The sequence below is a fragment of the Takifugu rubripes genome, chromosome 22 (assembly GCF_901000725.2).
Source record: "Takifugu rubripes chromosome 22, fTakRub1.2, whole genome shotgun sequence".
NCBI classification, from domain to species: Eukaryota; Metazoa; Chordata; class Actinopteri; order Tetraodontiformes; family Tetraodontidae; genus Takifugu; species Takifugu rubripes.
The window spans coordinates 14,996,508-15,010,149 of NC_042306.1; the positions used below are offsets into that span (position 1 = coordinate 14,996,508).

At 51.3% G+C, this 13,642-nt stretch overlaps 1 protein-coding gene across 7 annotated transcripts in view; it reads right to left on the bottom strand.

The window, feature by feature from the left end:
- Positions 1 to 13,642, bottom strand: part of LOC101063024 (disco-interacting protein 2 homolog C) — a 58,019-nt gene that overhangs the window by 2,692 nt on the left and 41,685 nt on the right. For 5 of the 7 annotated variants that reach the window (XM_029831079.1, XM_029831080.1, XM_029831081.1 and 2 more), the window contains 29 exons: positions 12,220 to 12,393; positions 11,240 to 11,359; positions 10,968 to 11,165; positions 9,066 to 9,157; positions 7,194 to 7,304; positions 6,950 to 7,073; positions 6,348 to 6,457; positions 6,153 to 6,255; positions 5,994 to 6,058; positions 5,820 to 5,913; positions 5,570 to 5,689; positions 5,316 to 5,430; positions 4,979 to 5,118; positions 4,770 to 4,906; positions 4,486 to 4,694; positions 4,294 to 4,408; positions 4,024 to 4,225; positions 3,795 to 3,904; positions 3,633 to 3,713; positions 3,276 to 3,399; positions 3,073 to 3,194; positions 2,790 to 2,901; positions 2,574 to 2,683; positions 2,373 to 2,503; positions 2,108 to 2,276; positions 1,867 to 2,037; positions 1,039 to 1,068; positions 138 to 199; positions 3 to 60 (listed from right to left, as the gene is read on the bottom strand). In XM_029831079.1, coding sequence (XP_029686939.1) covers positions 3 to 60; positions 138 to 199; positions 1,039 to 1,068; positions 1,867 to 2,037; positions 2,108 to 2,276; positions 2,373 to 2,503; positions 2,574 to 2,683; positions 2,790 to 2,901; positions 3,073 to 3,194; positions 3,276 to 3,399; positions 3,633 to 3,713; positions 3,795 to 3,904; positions 4,024 to 4,225; positions 4,294 to 4,408; positions 4,486 to 4,694; positions 4,770 to 4,906; positions 4,979 to 5,118; positions 5,316 to 5,430; positions 5,570 to 5,689; positions 5,820 to 5,913; positions 5,994 to 6,058; positions 6,153 to 6,255; positions 6,348 to 6,457; positions 6,950 to 7,073; positions 7,194 to 7,304; positions 9,066 to 9,157; positions 10,968 to 11,165; positions 11,240 to 11,359; positions 12,220 to 12,393 — 3,509 coding nt within the window. The remainder of the gene's footprint in view (positions 1 to 2; positions 61 to 137; positions 200 to 1,038; positions 1,069 to 1,866; positions 2,038 to 2,107; positions 2,277 to 2,372; positions 2,504 to 2,573; positions 2,684 to 2,789; positions 2,902 to 3,072; positions 3,195 to 3,275; positions 3,400 to 3,632; positions 3,714 to 3,794; positions 3,905 to 4,023; positions 4,226 to 4,293; positions 4,409 to 4,485; positions 4,695 to 4,769; positions 4,907 to 4,978; positions 5,119 to 5,315; positions 5,431 to 5,569; positions 5,690 to 5,819; positions 5,914 to 5,993; positions 6,059 to 6,152; positions 6,256 to 6,347; positions 6,458 to 6,949; positions 7,074 to 7,193; positions 7,305 to 9,065; positions 9,158 to 10,967; positions 11,166 to 11,239; positions 11,360 to 12,219; positions 12,394 to 13,642) is intronic. The other 2 variants (XM_029831076.1, XM_029831077.1) reach the window with 2 other exon arrangements.

Here is a 13,642-nt window from a genome sequence, read left to right on the forward strand (position 1 = left end):
ACCTTCCCCGACTCCATCAGCGGCAGGCTGTGTGGCGACCCCCGCTCCACCAGTCTGACCCTGCGCAACAAAAACACAATCGATCATCAGCAGGTCGGCGCCACGTTGCCAGGTGAACACGTGGGTTGTTGACTCACCTGTCGTGTCGCAGCGCTCTCATGTCCACGTACACGGTGGTGGGGTCGGGTCCCGAGGTGCCCTGAGAAACACGCCAACGTTTACTGGCAGTGTAACGAAAGCTGCTGTCTGTGTGTGTGTGTGTGTGCGTGAGAAAGCAGGTTCTCCACACAACGAATCCCACAAGATTTTTTAGTGAGGAGCAGCAGGTAGAAGAGGCGGAGTCACAGTAAACCCGACACACCTGAGTGTTGTAACGTATCAGACTGATGTGATTAACATGCAAAACAGAGGAAAGAGGAGGGAAAGGAGCGCTGATCCCGAAGGAAAAAGGAGGACGTTGCAGTAAAAGAGAAACGCTTAAACATTCGAGTGGGAAACCAGAAAACTGTTCAGGTTCTTCTGCATGTGTGTATCCATGGAAACCTCAAAGCCAATCAGAAGACAGGTCAAGCACCCCGTTGTCTTCCTCCACCATACCAAACCAGCCCACCACCGCACACACAGCGGCATGCTGGGAGTCAGACCAGATCCTCACGGATCCGCTACGGCGCCGCCAGCGTTGCCTGGTCACACCAGAAGCAGCAAAAACCAGAGATTTCATTCACGTGAACTTTAGCGAGACACAAAAAAGCCCTTCACATCCTGAAGGTGCTGGTGGCCTCCTGTGGATTGTGTCTTGATGGTTCACATTAAATCAATGAAGCCTTTTGACCACGATTTTCTGTGAGTTGATTTTAAAGACCGTCAGCAGAGTCGCTGGTGTGACCAAGCAGAATTGCTTCGTCCGTCATGAAAACCTCAAACAGCACAGGAGATTAACGAGACGCGGAAAAATCCTAAAGTTCTGTCTACATCTGAAGAGTGACGTGCTGAAAGCGGGGTGGAGGTGGCGGTTGTTGGTGGGTGTCGGTTCCCTACCTGGTCAGCAAGCTTTCCCAGCCTGTGAGGCTGCCGCAGCAGTCAGAGACGGGGGGCGGAGACAAAACCAAGTATGAGAAATGTGGGCGGAGTTATGATTCAAACAAGGAAGGACAGAAGGAAGACGTCAAAAATAGGAAAACTCAACAAAACAAGCAACCGAGACTCGAGGAGTTCAGGCAGCGTTGGTTCATCAGTGGTTAGTTTAGTCTGTGGTTAGTTTAGTCTGTGGTTACACAAACCCGAGGCTGAAGAACTGAATCAAGTTAACGAGGCTGATAGTTTATGTGGGAACATTTATCATCTAAAATCTGGAGCCAGAAGAGAAAGGATCTGACACTAAATTAGAAATTCCACAATCGCCATGAATATGAATGGAAACTGAGGTTGAGAATGACACCTGAACTCTTAAAAATATAACCAGAAATGACAAGATGAAGCTGAAAGATCTGAAGGTTTGGGATGAGGAGGGTGAGGAGGAGAACGCTGATCTAAGATTCTGGAGTTTACCAGCCGACGGCTCCGTAAACTCGACAATCTTTAAAAACGAGCCGACCAACAAAAACCCGGTTTCCTGCGTCTCTGACAAACTTCAGCTGTTGCTCCTCAGGTGGAGCTTCATCCAAAAACAACCCTCACAAACCTTCGCAGGTCCATTTCGTGGAGGTCAGAAAACTACAGTAAAAACCCCAAATCTGCATTAATGAACGAGGAGGTCAAGTTCAACACGAAACGTCCAAACGTCTAGTTCGCCATTCCTAAAATCCACAACTTCCAGGCCGACCTGGACCAGACCGAGCGGGACGGAGCAGAAAGGCGTCCACCCACCTGCAGACAGATCGCCAGGTTGACCCGGCAGCCGAAGGAGGTGCTGACAGCTCTGGGGTGGAGGCCCAGGTCCTTAAAGAGTTTGGAGAAGGACTGCGTCAGCGCCGTCCTGGGACGCTCCTCCGCTACCACCACACACGTCCGGACCCGGGACAAGTCCAACCCTCGAGACTGAAGATCAGAAAAATTCAGCACCAAACCTTCTGTGAGCGGTTGCGTCAGAGCTTCTCAGGAGGGCGACCTTCAGAGCGTCCGTCTGCAGGCCCAGACTTTTAGTGCACAGCTCCATGACGCTGTAGGAGCAGAAGGTGTCCCGGACCTTGTACTGACTGACGGCCGACAGCCAGAGAGACGGGTTCACCTCCAGCTCGGACGGAGGGATGAGGATGGACTGGTGACCCGAGTAGACGCTGCGGAGAGGAACCAGAGAGTTCGAACCAGCAACCAAAAAGCTTCGAAAGGAGGATTCTGCTGAACGTTTGTGCTTCCGTTGGTGATTATCTGACCTGCAAAGGCACCAGAGGACGAAGCCCAGGCCGCAGTACGGGTCCAGGCAGATGGCCACCTCCCTGGACGGGTACAGCTCGCACTGCAGCTTGATGGAGCGGCAGAAGGCACTGGTGGAGGTGTGAGACAGCTGAGCAGGAGAAGGGGGTTCAGTTCAGCAACAAACAGCGAGTGTGTGTGTGTGGGGGGGGTGTGTGCACCTTGACTCCAGCGAGCATGCCCGTGGTGGAGACGCTGAAGTCCAGGTACGCCAGCGCGTCAGAGATGGACGGTTTATGCAGCACAGGAGGTTTTTTCTTTGGCAAATCATCTGAAAGGAAGCAACAACCTGCTGCAATAATGTGGCTCACAGCAGGATTCAGCAGGGTGTGTGTGTGTGTGTGTGTGTGGGGGGGGGGGGGGGGGGGGGGGTGTACCTGTGTCCAGGACTGGAGGCCACGTGCGGACGTCGACGGCGGCGGACGCCTCCTTGGACCGGAGCAGTTTGCAGATGGTCTGTGAGGTCATCACGCAGACGGAGCGGCTGACCTGCAGACACACAGCGCAACAACCTGACGACCACCAACAACCGAGCCACAGCTCCGCCCCCAATGGCGGCGGAGGGACGAGGCCCCTCCCATTCCTTCATTTCAACTGGCTGATGTCATCACGATGCTGTTGACAGGATCGTTAGCGTAGCGTGAAATGAAGATGATTCACCTCCACGATCATCTTGACCGTCGGCAGCGTGGTGGCGATGTTCTGAGGGTGGGGCGGGCGCACGGTGATGGGCACGCAGCCGGCGTAAAGGCAGCCATAATAGGCCGCGATGAGGTCGACGCCTGAAGGACGGGAGAGACGGTCAGGACACAACACCAGTCACACAGACAGGAGACAGGAGACTGGTCTGAACTGGTGTTTACCTGGAGGGTACACCAGCGCCACGTGGTCGCCGTCCTGGAGATGAGCTCGCTCCCCCAGCATGGCGGCGATCTTCTCTGCTCTCTTATGAAGCTGAAGACAGGTCAGAGAGCCGGCGATCGTACCCTGGAGGAGGCAACACACACACACATGCGCACACACGCACGCACACACACACACACACACACACACACACACACACACCTTTAAAATGATGACGAAGATGGCGATAGTTGGCTTTGGTGATGATCACGTGATCCTCTGAGATGCAGGAACAGAAATTGTGACATGACAATGGCGTGTGTGTTTGTGCGTGTGTGTGTGTGTGCGTGTGCGTGTGTGTGTGCAGGGTGCCTCACCCTTGCGTTGAGCAGAGTGTACAGGACGTGGTCTGGTGTGGTCTGTGCTCTCCACTGTAAGACCTCTGACAGGAAGAGGAACTGAAAAGATAAAAGTACACGTGAGCCTGTGGTGATCACTCACTCACACACACCGTCACACACACACCGTCACACACACACCTTCCTTGCCTGGTCATTGTCTTCCATCTGGCCCAGATCCCTGCCGCTGGCCTGAGCAATCCTCTTCCCAGACACCAGATTCCCAACCATCACAGAGGCTGGACCAATTTCTGAGGGAGAGGAGGTGAGGAGAGGAGGTGAGGAGAGGAGAGGAGGTGAGGTGAGGTGAGGAGGTGAGGAGAGGAGACGAAGGGGCCACAGCCGTCTCGCTGCGGCAGCCCCGGCGTACCTGGTTGTTTCTGCCGCGGTTTTGGCAGGTTGGTGACGCAGGTGTGCGGACACATGAGCACGTTACAGGGGTGCAGCGCCCCCTCCAGGAAGAGCTGCTTGGTCTCTGACAGGTGGATGCCACCCAGAGGAGTCTTGGGCAGCGTGTTGGAGGGCACCAGAGCCAGGCAGTACACCCCCACCTGGTGAATACCGTCGATGGCCTGCAGGGAGGAAGATGGAGGGTGACTCAGGTGAACGCGCCCCCTCAGGCGACCTGATCCGTGAGTACCTGCAGTACTCGGCTCATCCACTGGAAACTGTCCTCCTCCGTGGAGTCGGGCCGCTGCTCGGCCACCACCACGATGCGTTCATCGTGGAGCACCGTGATGGAGAACACGGCTATCCTGAAAGGCAGCAGCCACAGGTGACGCTCTTGTTCTGTCGGCTTCCTGTGCTACACCAGGACCCGGCGTTCCCGTACCTGCCCCTGTAGACGAACTTCATGGGCTCCACGGCGAGCGCCGTGGCCACGATGTCGTCGGCGCTGTGCCGTCGTCCTCCAACCGCCATCAACCCGTCCATTTTCCCCGCCACGAAGATGAGCCCCGCAGGTCCGATGAAGCCCAGCAGGCCCGTCCTGGTGAAGGGGAACTCGCTGATCGGAGCGCCACCGTTCGAAACCGGAAACACCTGCGGGAAGTTAAAACATCCCATTAAGAGGCTCAAAAGAGATTAAAAACACAAAAACAATTGTCTCACACTCACCTCAAACATGGTCTTGGTCATACCAGGCAGCCCATAGTAGCACGTCCCCGTGGCAACCGTGCAGACCACCAGCTCTCCGATCTCGTCAGCTCTGCAGAGGTGTGGAACTCCTTCTGCTTTCACCGCGCACATCAGAGCTGCGGGCGAGACGCCAAAGGGTTCAAGCATCTTTCTGCCTCCGCCCCGGGGACCCGTGTCCCCGCTCTCACCTCCGGGCATCACCGAGCCCACGTCCTGCAGCGTGAGCACCGACAGCTTTTCCTCCGAGTCGATCCGGATCACGCCGTGGCTCAGATCCTGCATGGACAAAACGCCACGTCCGGGAGGAGCCACGCCCTCGTCCAGGGGCCTGGAGGAGCAGAAACAGCCAATCAGGTCAGAGCACAGCTGGTGGAGGGAGGTCCTGCATCCCTGTATCGGCCCGGGATTCGGGTTGGTGGGAATAACAAATGTAGCTAAAATATATGTTAAATAAGGGGTTTATTATTTTGTGTATTTGTGTGCATGTGTTTCTGTCAGTGTGCGTGTGTGTGTGTGTGTGTGGACCTTCTTATAGCTACAGTCAGAGCCTCGGGGGAGCTTGCACAGGGACATATGACCTCTGACTTGAGCCCTTTAGACTGGAAGACGTTGAGGAAGGCGTCGCAGGACGAGATGGACCCTGAAGGTGACGCAGGCAGAAGCAAACAGGGACGATCGTTAGGAGTTCCTCTCAGGCTGCTTATTTGAGCCCTGAGTTTTGTCTGGCAGGGTACATTTGGAGCGTAACAGGCGACAGTGTTGGGATTGACAGTCCTTACAGGGATTGGAACCATCAGCCACCACCAGCATGCGCAGCGAGCTGAGGTTGACGTCCCGCTGGTCCCGGTGAGCGACCAGGGCCCAGTGCATGTCCCGGGACTTCACACAGGCCACCTTAGCTGCACGTGGAACGTCACACATCCAATAACATTAAAATCAAAGAGTGATTGTAAGAATTAAAAGTGTCACAACTCAGCAGGATTGTCTCCTGTTCATTGATCATAGGGGGGTGGGGGGGGTCTCTACTACCTTTGTACTGGCAGACCTTCTGGATCCAGGACAGAGGGTTGACCTTCATGAGGGCATAAGGGATGCTGATGACGTGCATCATGTTCATCACGCTCTGACACACGTGAGGAGAGACGAGATTAGTGCCGCTACCACTTCCACTCCTTCATTCTCAAGATTTGAGCCGTGTCTTACTGTTTGGACAGCGTGCCAGAGCCCCACGTCCTTCTTGAAGTCCAAAACATTCACGATTGTCTCTGCTGCAGGACGACAGGCAGGAGCATCACATCAGCTAAGCCAAGTGTGTGTGTGTGTGTGTGTGTGTGTGTGTGTGTGTGTGTGTGCGCGCGTTACCTTCGGTGTAGGAGCAGGACTGTGTGAGGGCCTGGCAGTGTGTGAGCATGGCTGTCCTGGTCACCGTCACACCCAGGACGCTGCCGTCCTTGCAGGTTTTATACTGGACCCATGATGAAAAGTAACATTTAAAACAACATGAAACGAAGGAGGAGGAAAGTCTGTGAATCATGTTCAGTCTTGAGGTCGATGTACCTCGATGTAGGCTGTGTCCTGGGTGGCGTCCTTGATATGTGGGAACCAGTCACGCGGTGGTTTGCAGAGGTGTTTGGACTCTGTGACGAACCACAGCACCTTGGGCCAGCCTGGACGGAAAGACAGACAGGAATCGGATCCAGTGTGTAATGCCCCTCCCCAAACAGCAGATGGAGCCATTGAGGCACCTCCAGGCTGCTCAGATGAATGCAGACGAACTTATTGATCTTTTTACTGACTTCATACGACTGAATTCTGAGTATGCAGCGCTGTCATGGATGCTTTCCAATCAACCACGTGACTGAGAGCAGTTAATATCCTGCTGGTCAATAAAAAGAGCACTCTGCCTTAATACCACCGTCTGTGGTGAGGGGAGTTATTTATAGCTCCATTAGTAAAATCAGACCGAGGTGATTCATCAGTGGGAGATTCTGGACTGTCGGGTGCTCGTGTGTCTTCTTCCTTCCTGTCAGCTGCTCTTCACAAACTCATCTCCTAAGTCTCCCTGTCAGACCGTCACCTGCTCATTCATTCATTGATCTGAGAGACCCTGACAGGTGTGTGTGTGTGTGTGTGTGTATGTGCGCGTGTGTGTGTGTGACCTTTGAACTGTGGGATCTCCCCAGTGGGACTCTTGGGTAAGCCTTTATGACAGGCGTCGCTGGTCAGAGCCACCGTTACTTCACAGCTGCCCAGCAGGAAGCCGATCTGCTGACTGCCGGCGTCCTGCAGACACACACACACACACACACACACACACACACGCCACCACAGAACCTCCGTGAGTCAAGGTTAAAAAGGTCGGAGTAGCAGAACTCACACAGGTCAGCATCAGGTGGTGCTCACCTTCCTGGACAGCGGTACTTCTATTGGCACCGGGACGACTTCAGCCAGCAAGCAGCCGTAAAAGGCCGTCATGAAGGCGGCCGGGTCGTTGTTGGGGTAGACTAGCGCCACCTGCAGACAGCAGCAGGCAGAAGACCGGAAGGTCCAATGGGAAACAGAGGAAAAACCGGAGCTAAAACGCGTTCGAAGATCCTTTTTTCCTGACAGAATACGAAGGTGAAGTTGTAAATGAAGATGATGTGTTTACTGAGGTAAAAAAGCTGTGAGCACCATCACAAACCCAAAAGAAAGAAAACTGTTGTTTCCCTTCTGACTGGAGCCTGACCGACTGTAGCTGGACACAACCTGCTCAACAAGCGATGGACGCGTGGATCAAAGATCAGGTTTAAAGGTTCATACGTTGTCTCACCTCCTGCACGCTCAGCCATGCTGGCTCAGTCTGATAACAGTCAAACCCAAGGTAAGTGCTGCGTAACAGCTCCAACACAAATGTATCGGAATAAGTGTGTGTGTGTGTGTGTGTGTGTCTGGAATGAGGTTGAAACTGTAACCCTTAAGTGCAGGAGTGAGTCGTGTGATGAGGCTTTTACGGGCCGCCACCACGTGAGCAGCTGGAGGAGCAAAGACTCACATCAGGATATTAAACTACTTCAGAGGAGCAGAAAATGCCCCAACGTTCCATCTGGGAACACACACGTAAACAATAAAACATTCTGGATTCCAATCGGGATCCATTTAGGATCTGAGCTACTCTGATGTAACCTTAATGGAAGCACATTCAGCACAAAACACGAGAGCTGCTAGAACAGGAGCCGCTAGAACAGGAGCCGCTAGAACAGGAGCCGCTAGAACAGGAGCAGCTAGAACAGGAGCTGCTAGAACAGGAGCCGCTAGAACAGGAGCCGCTAGAACAGGAGCCGCTAGAACAGGAGCCGCTAGAACAGGAGCCGCTAGAACAGGAGCAGCTAGAACAGGAGCTGCTAGAACAGGAGCCGCTAGAACAGGAGCCGCTAGAACAGGAGCCGCTAGAACAGGAGCCGCTAGAACAGGAGCAACTAGAACAGGATCAGCTAGAACAGGAGCTGCTAGAACAGGAGCCGCTAGAACAGGAGCCGCTAGAACAGGAGCCGCTAGAACAGGAGCCGCTAGAACGGGAGCAACTAGAACGGGAGCCGCTAGAACGGGAGCCACTAGAACGGGAGCAACTAGAACGGGAGCCGCTAGAACGGGAGCCGCTAGAACGGGAGCAGCTAGAACGGGAGCCGCTAGAACAGGAGCAACTAGAACGGGAGCCGCTAGAACGGGAGCCGCTAGAACGGGAGCCGCTAGAACGGAGCCGCTAGAACGGGAGCCGCTAGAACAGGAGCAGCTAGAACAGGAGCCGCTAGAACAGGAGCAGCTAGAACAGGAGCAGCTAGAACAGGAGCAGCTAGAACAAGCCCAGCATGGAGGCCCAGTTTATGAGGCCAGCTGACGTCAGGTGCTGGGTGTCTGGTTCCCCGTCAGTCGACCACAGAACCCGTTCGGTTCTACTGTGATGTGATTCTCCGCCTGACTGAAGCTCTGAAGTGCTACTAAAACCTGACATCAGTCCAGATATTAACAGCTGTGCTCTGAAAAACCCGTTTCTTCACCCTGGGCGACACTATAAAACCCCTCCGTGGTGGAACACGCCCATCCGGCCGAGACGCCGGCGGCGGAGCCTGAACGACTGCAGCCGAGCAGGAAATGAAGCCTGAAACGAGGATGAGAAGTTGAAGACTTCTGGACTCAAACAGGGAAGCGGGCTCCCAAACTTCAGCGCCACCTTTAGGTCACGTGTGGAGCGGAACGAAGGCTGAGGAGGTGGTGGTTGCTACATTTGGGACTTACCCTGTCTCCAGGCCTGACCAGTGGTTCCTGCTTGTTTCCCAGTTTGTGCAGCAGGTTGTAGGCCACCTTCACACTTCTGGACCACAGTTTTCCTGAAGATAAACACAGGAGCTTTTCACTTTCCCTTAAATGCAGAGAGATATTTATGTCGGACAGAAAATGTGACTCCAAGACATGTTTGTAAGTCTTATCTCCAGCGGGAAGATCTGTGATGTCAGTGAAGAGCACGTTTGTGAGGAGAAGATGATATCAGGACTCTACAAGACATCAGTCCAGAAAACCTGAAGGTTCCTGAGGGACATGATGCATTTAACACATGACAGATGCAATCATCAAATCTTCCCATCAGCACCCATCCGGCTCATCCTTCTCCTGAAGCCATCTGGCAGCTGCTGATGTTCTGCATGAAGAATTCAGGGTGAATTCTTCAGATTAAATGAGGTTTTTCACCTGTTCATCAGAATTCCCACCGGGATACCGAGCAGGAGGAACAGCATCGGCAAAGATGAGACAATCCCCACAGAGCTCAGAGAGAAACTACAGCAGATACACGATGAGCCAAACCCTGAAGGAACATCCAACGGTGGCGGCTGTGCCCAGAGACTCGTCTCTCTGCCCTCTCAACTCGTCCTCTACGTCATTAATCAGAAGGAAGAGGTTGAATATTTGACCAGCTGCGGTTCTCAGAAAACGACCGAGAATCAGAGCGAAGCAAAGATCTCCAGAGGAGACAAACAGGCCACAGACGGCCTCTCGCATCTTTAGAACCAAACACTTGGAAAGGTGAGGAGATGAAAGGGTTCATATGAGCAGCGGCGCATTTGGTAGCTGCTTATTTGTGACCATTAAAGCAACGATGTCAATAAGACTCTGATTGTAGCTGCTGGTGTAACGACACCGTCCACATGAGTCGGTATGTGAGGAGCTAATTAATGCTGCTGGCTAATTTAGTCAAGCTCCGCCTCTTCAGGCGTGAACGCTTGTCAGAAGCTGTAAAGATGGAGATGAAGCTGTAGTCATACAACAAAACCACTCCAAATAACGAAAAAGCTCAAAACAGATCACACACAACCATCGTCATCGCCAATGTGATGAACGATGATCAGATGAGCCCTGAGAAGCTCTCACACCCAACCAAGAGCAGGAAAATGTTTCTGTCCGTGATGAGTGTTGAGTTTAGGGACCGCAGGAAAATTTACGATCAAATTCTCTCAGTTCTGGGGGGGGGGGGACAACTGGACAGGAAGAGACAAGACAAGGTTGTCCTTGTCAGCTAACATCAAAACAGTGCAGAGCTGAAAGAGAGGAACACACACACACACACACACACACACACACACACACACACAGGCTCACCGTGTCGGCGTCTCTGGCGGAGGATTCCAGCACGCTGGCTGGAGACATTTCACAATCTTGGGAACGTTCACACTATCTGCTACAATCTCACTCCTCAGAAATCAGCACGGTTACACACACACCTATTATCTCACACACACACACACACTTTGATACCATCTTGGGTTTTGAGTGGACGAAACGTACAAAGCTGCTGTTACTACTAGGCTAACTACTACTAGGCTAACTACTACTAGGCTAACTACTACTAGGCTAACTGCTGCTAGGCTAACTACTGCTAGGCTAACTACTGCTAGACTAACTACTACTAGGCTAACTACTGCTAGGCTAACTACTACTAGACTAACTACTACTAGGCTAACTACTACTAGGCTAACTACTGCTAGAATAATGACGATGCATCACCATCGTGGATCAGATCAACCAAGCAGAACGTTGGATCCATCTTTTACAGATGATGTCACTCACTATTAATAATTAACGCACTGAGCTTTTTTAACCAAAAACTACAGATTGACGGTGTTTCCAGAAGTGCCCTGAACTCACCGTATGTCAGCATGTACAGAGGTTTGCCGTTGGTGTCCATTGTTGTTAAACACGGAGCTTTTGGAGAGATGGTCCCCCACCTCTGCAGCGCCGCCTCCAGAGACGGAGGCCAGTTGGTGACCACGCCCAGCTGCTCGCCCTGCACGGCCACCATCTGGGCCCCCTCGGCCTTGGGCTGATTGGGGTCAGGCTGCTGGACTGGAAGGCAAGAAAAAGAGCGCATTAAGAACCTACTAAAACCTCAAACCACGATTAAACCGATTGATTTTTACCCTCAAGGAGCTCCTCGAAGTCATCCACAAAAAACTCCCTGAGCGGCGGCCGCTTGGGTCTCTTCAGAGTGTTGACGAGCTGCTGGATCTTGGCCGAAACTCTGCTGCTGACAGGAACGCCTGAAGACGAGCAAACATTGAAGCCAACCCTCCCTTCAAGAGGAACTACAAGGTTCTAAAGGAGGACAGTCAGTGATGGAGGAGGTCCATCCTGGAGGGGGAGGCGAAGGAACAGACCTTCAGCTGGTGTCAGGGTCCGACTCGGTTCACAGCCACATTTTATCTTTGGATTTACTGGAAAGATCAAGTGTCATTGGGGAATATGGTGGACCTGACGTCAGAGCGGTTGATATGAAACACCCCCGTTTTTATTTTATACTGTGACATTCTGCCGAGTTTGCAGAAAAATTCAAAATTCTTGGTTGTCCAAACAAAACTAATTCAAATTGTCCAATTTATTTTATTGATTAAAAGGGGCGTGTTTAAAATGGGAGGGACTGAAATGTTCACCAATCAAGCAGAAATGACCTTAATTACCTTTGAGCTTTAAAGTGTTCAGTTAGTTGTGTTGTTCTTTCAAGTAAAAAGGTCCGACCCAAACTCTGAATTTCAGTCACACTTAACGTAGAATCCTCTTTTCCACACGCAGTAGATCACTGAATGGATTTGGACTCTTTCAGAACTTGCAACACAACAGTGATTGATTGTTTTAATTGGCCGATTCCGCTGTGATTGGTAGAAAAATGTCAGACTTTTGTTAGTTTCTTCTTTCATTTAGACTCCAAACATCTTTAAAGTCTGAGAGTTTAGCTGCCGAGCTTGTTTGAAATGGAAAAGTAGTGCAACAACCAGCCGTATCCAGAGATTTGTTGGGATTCCAATAATTATCCAGATCGAGATCAAACAAGCCGCTTTAAAAATAACGGCATCATTTAATGAAGCGTTTGAAAGACTCGTGGAACCTGCCGGCCTAAACTCACCGTCTCCGGTCTCCATCAGCTCGGCGTTGCCGTACTTGGGGGCCTGCTTGTGGGCAGCGGTTCCCGGAGTTCCCGGAGTTCCCGGAGTTCTCTCAACATGAATTCCATCAGATGTGGTGGAACTGGAGGTGTTGTTGGTGTAACTGGTGACATCTGGAGGGGCAGAATAGTTCTCTGTGTGGTAGAAAACAGGTGACATTAGCAATAGTTTGTGTTGCTCGATTCAAAATATGCACGTCATAAACTACAAATACATAAGTGTTCCTACATAGAAAGAATTATACATTGTCCAATTATACATCCAGAACCCTGCAGCCTTTTTCCTCCATCAGCCTTGAACGGACCTCAACAATCATTTCTTTTCCCATTTCGTGCTGCATTGAGATTCTATTTCAAGGTCTCGGCCCACCTGATGTTTTTAAAGTTTCCTACATTTTTTCTTCATATAGCCTCTTTTAGGAGGCTCAGCTGCTTCTCAACATCAAATAATGATAAAATGGTTCCCAAGGGGTGTTTTCCTCTGCTTGAAGCATGAAATAATGCAGGGTGTGTGTGTGTGTGTGTGTGTGCGTGTGTGTGTGTGTGTGTGTGTGTGTGTGTGTGTGAGTGGGTGTGTGTGTGTGTGTGGGTGGGTGTGCGTGTGTTGTTTACAGTGCTGAATGCTGAACATGTTTTAAAGAAACGTTTTGTGTCACTTGATTTTATTATTTTATATTATATAACTTGATTTTTTTCCTATTTTGTCAGCTTATTTAAGCTTAAAAACGTTCCCTTAACACTGAACACAACATCACATCCTCAGGTGTTTTGTCTCTGTTGTTGCAGATACATTTAGAAATTAGCACTCACATTTTCCACTTTCTAAAGCAAAAGTATTGAAATGCTGACAGTCGTGTTAGAGGTTGGTGCAGAAGCATTCTAGTTTTAATAATAGTTTTTAGCTCAACTTCCAAGACACAAAGAAACTAAGCAGAGGGAGGAAGACGACCCCAGCACAGCCGATCCAGACACGCATGCTAATGACAGCAGCATAGCGCTTCTATTCTCCCTTCTACATGTGTGAGCTTCATCTGTGCGTCCATTGATGGTGGGTAGATGAGACTCTCTGCACCTGCATCCAGCTTGTTGGGATATCTGCAGGAATTCAGCTGTAGCCAAGACAGCCCCTTAGCTGCTGCATAAGCTAACAGGGAGAATCGTCTTTATGGCTGGAACTACGAGTTCATGGTTGCGTAGAAGCAACTCCACTGTCATTGGTCCGATGCAAAACTTTGTTGTTTGTTTACAGCAGTGTGGTGCTCGCCGTGCACCTGCATCGCTTTCTATAAGTACCATATTTTCCGGACTATAAGTCGCACTTTTTTTTCATAGTTTGTCAGGGGGTGCGACTTGTACTCCACAGGGACATATGTAAATAAATACA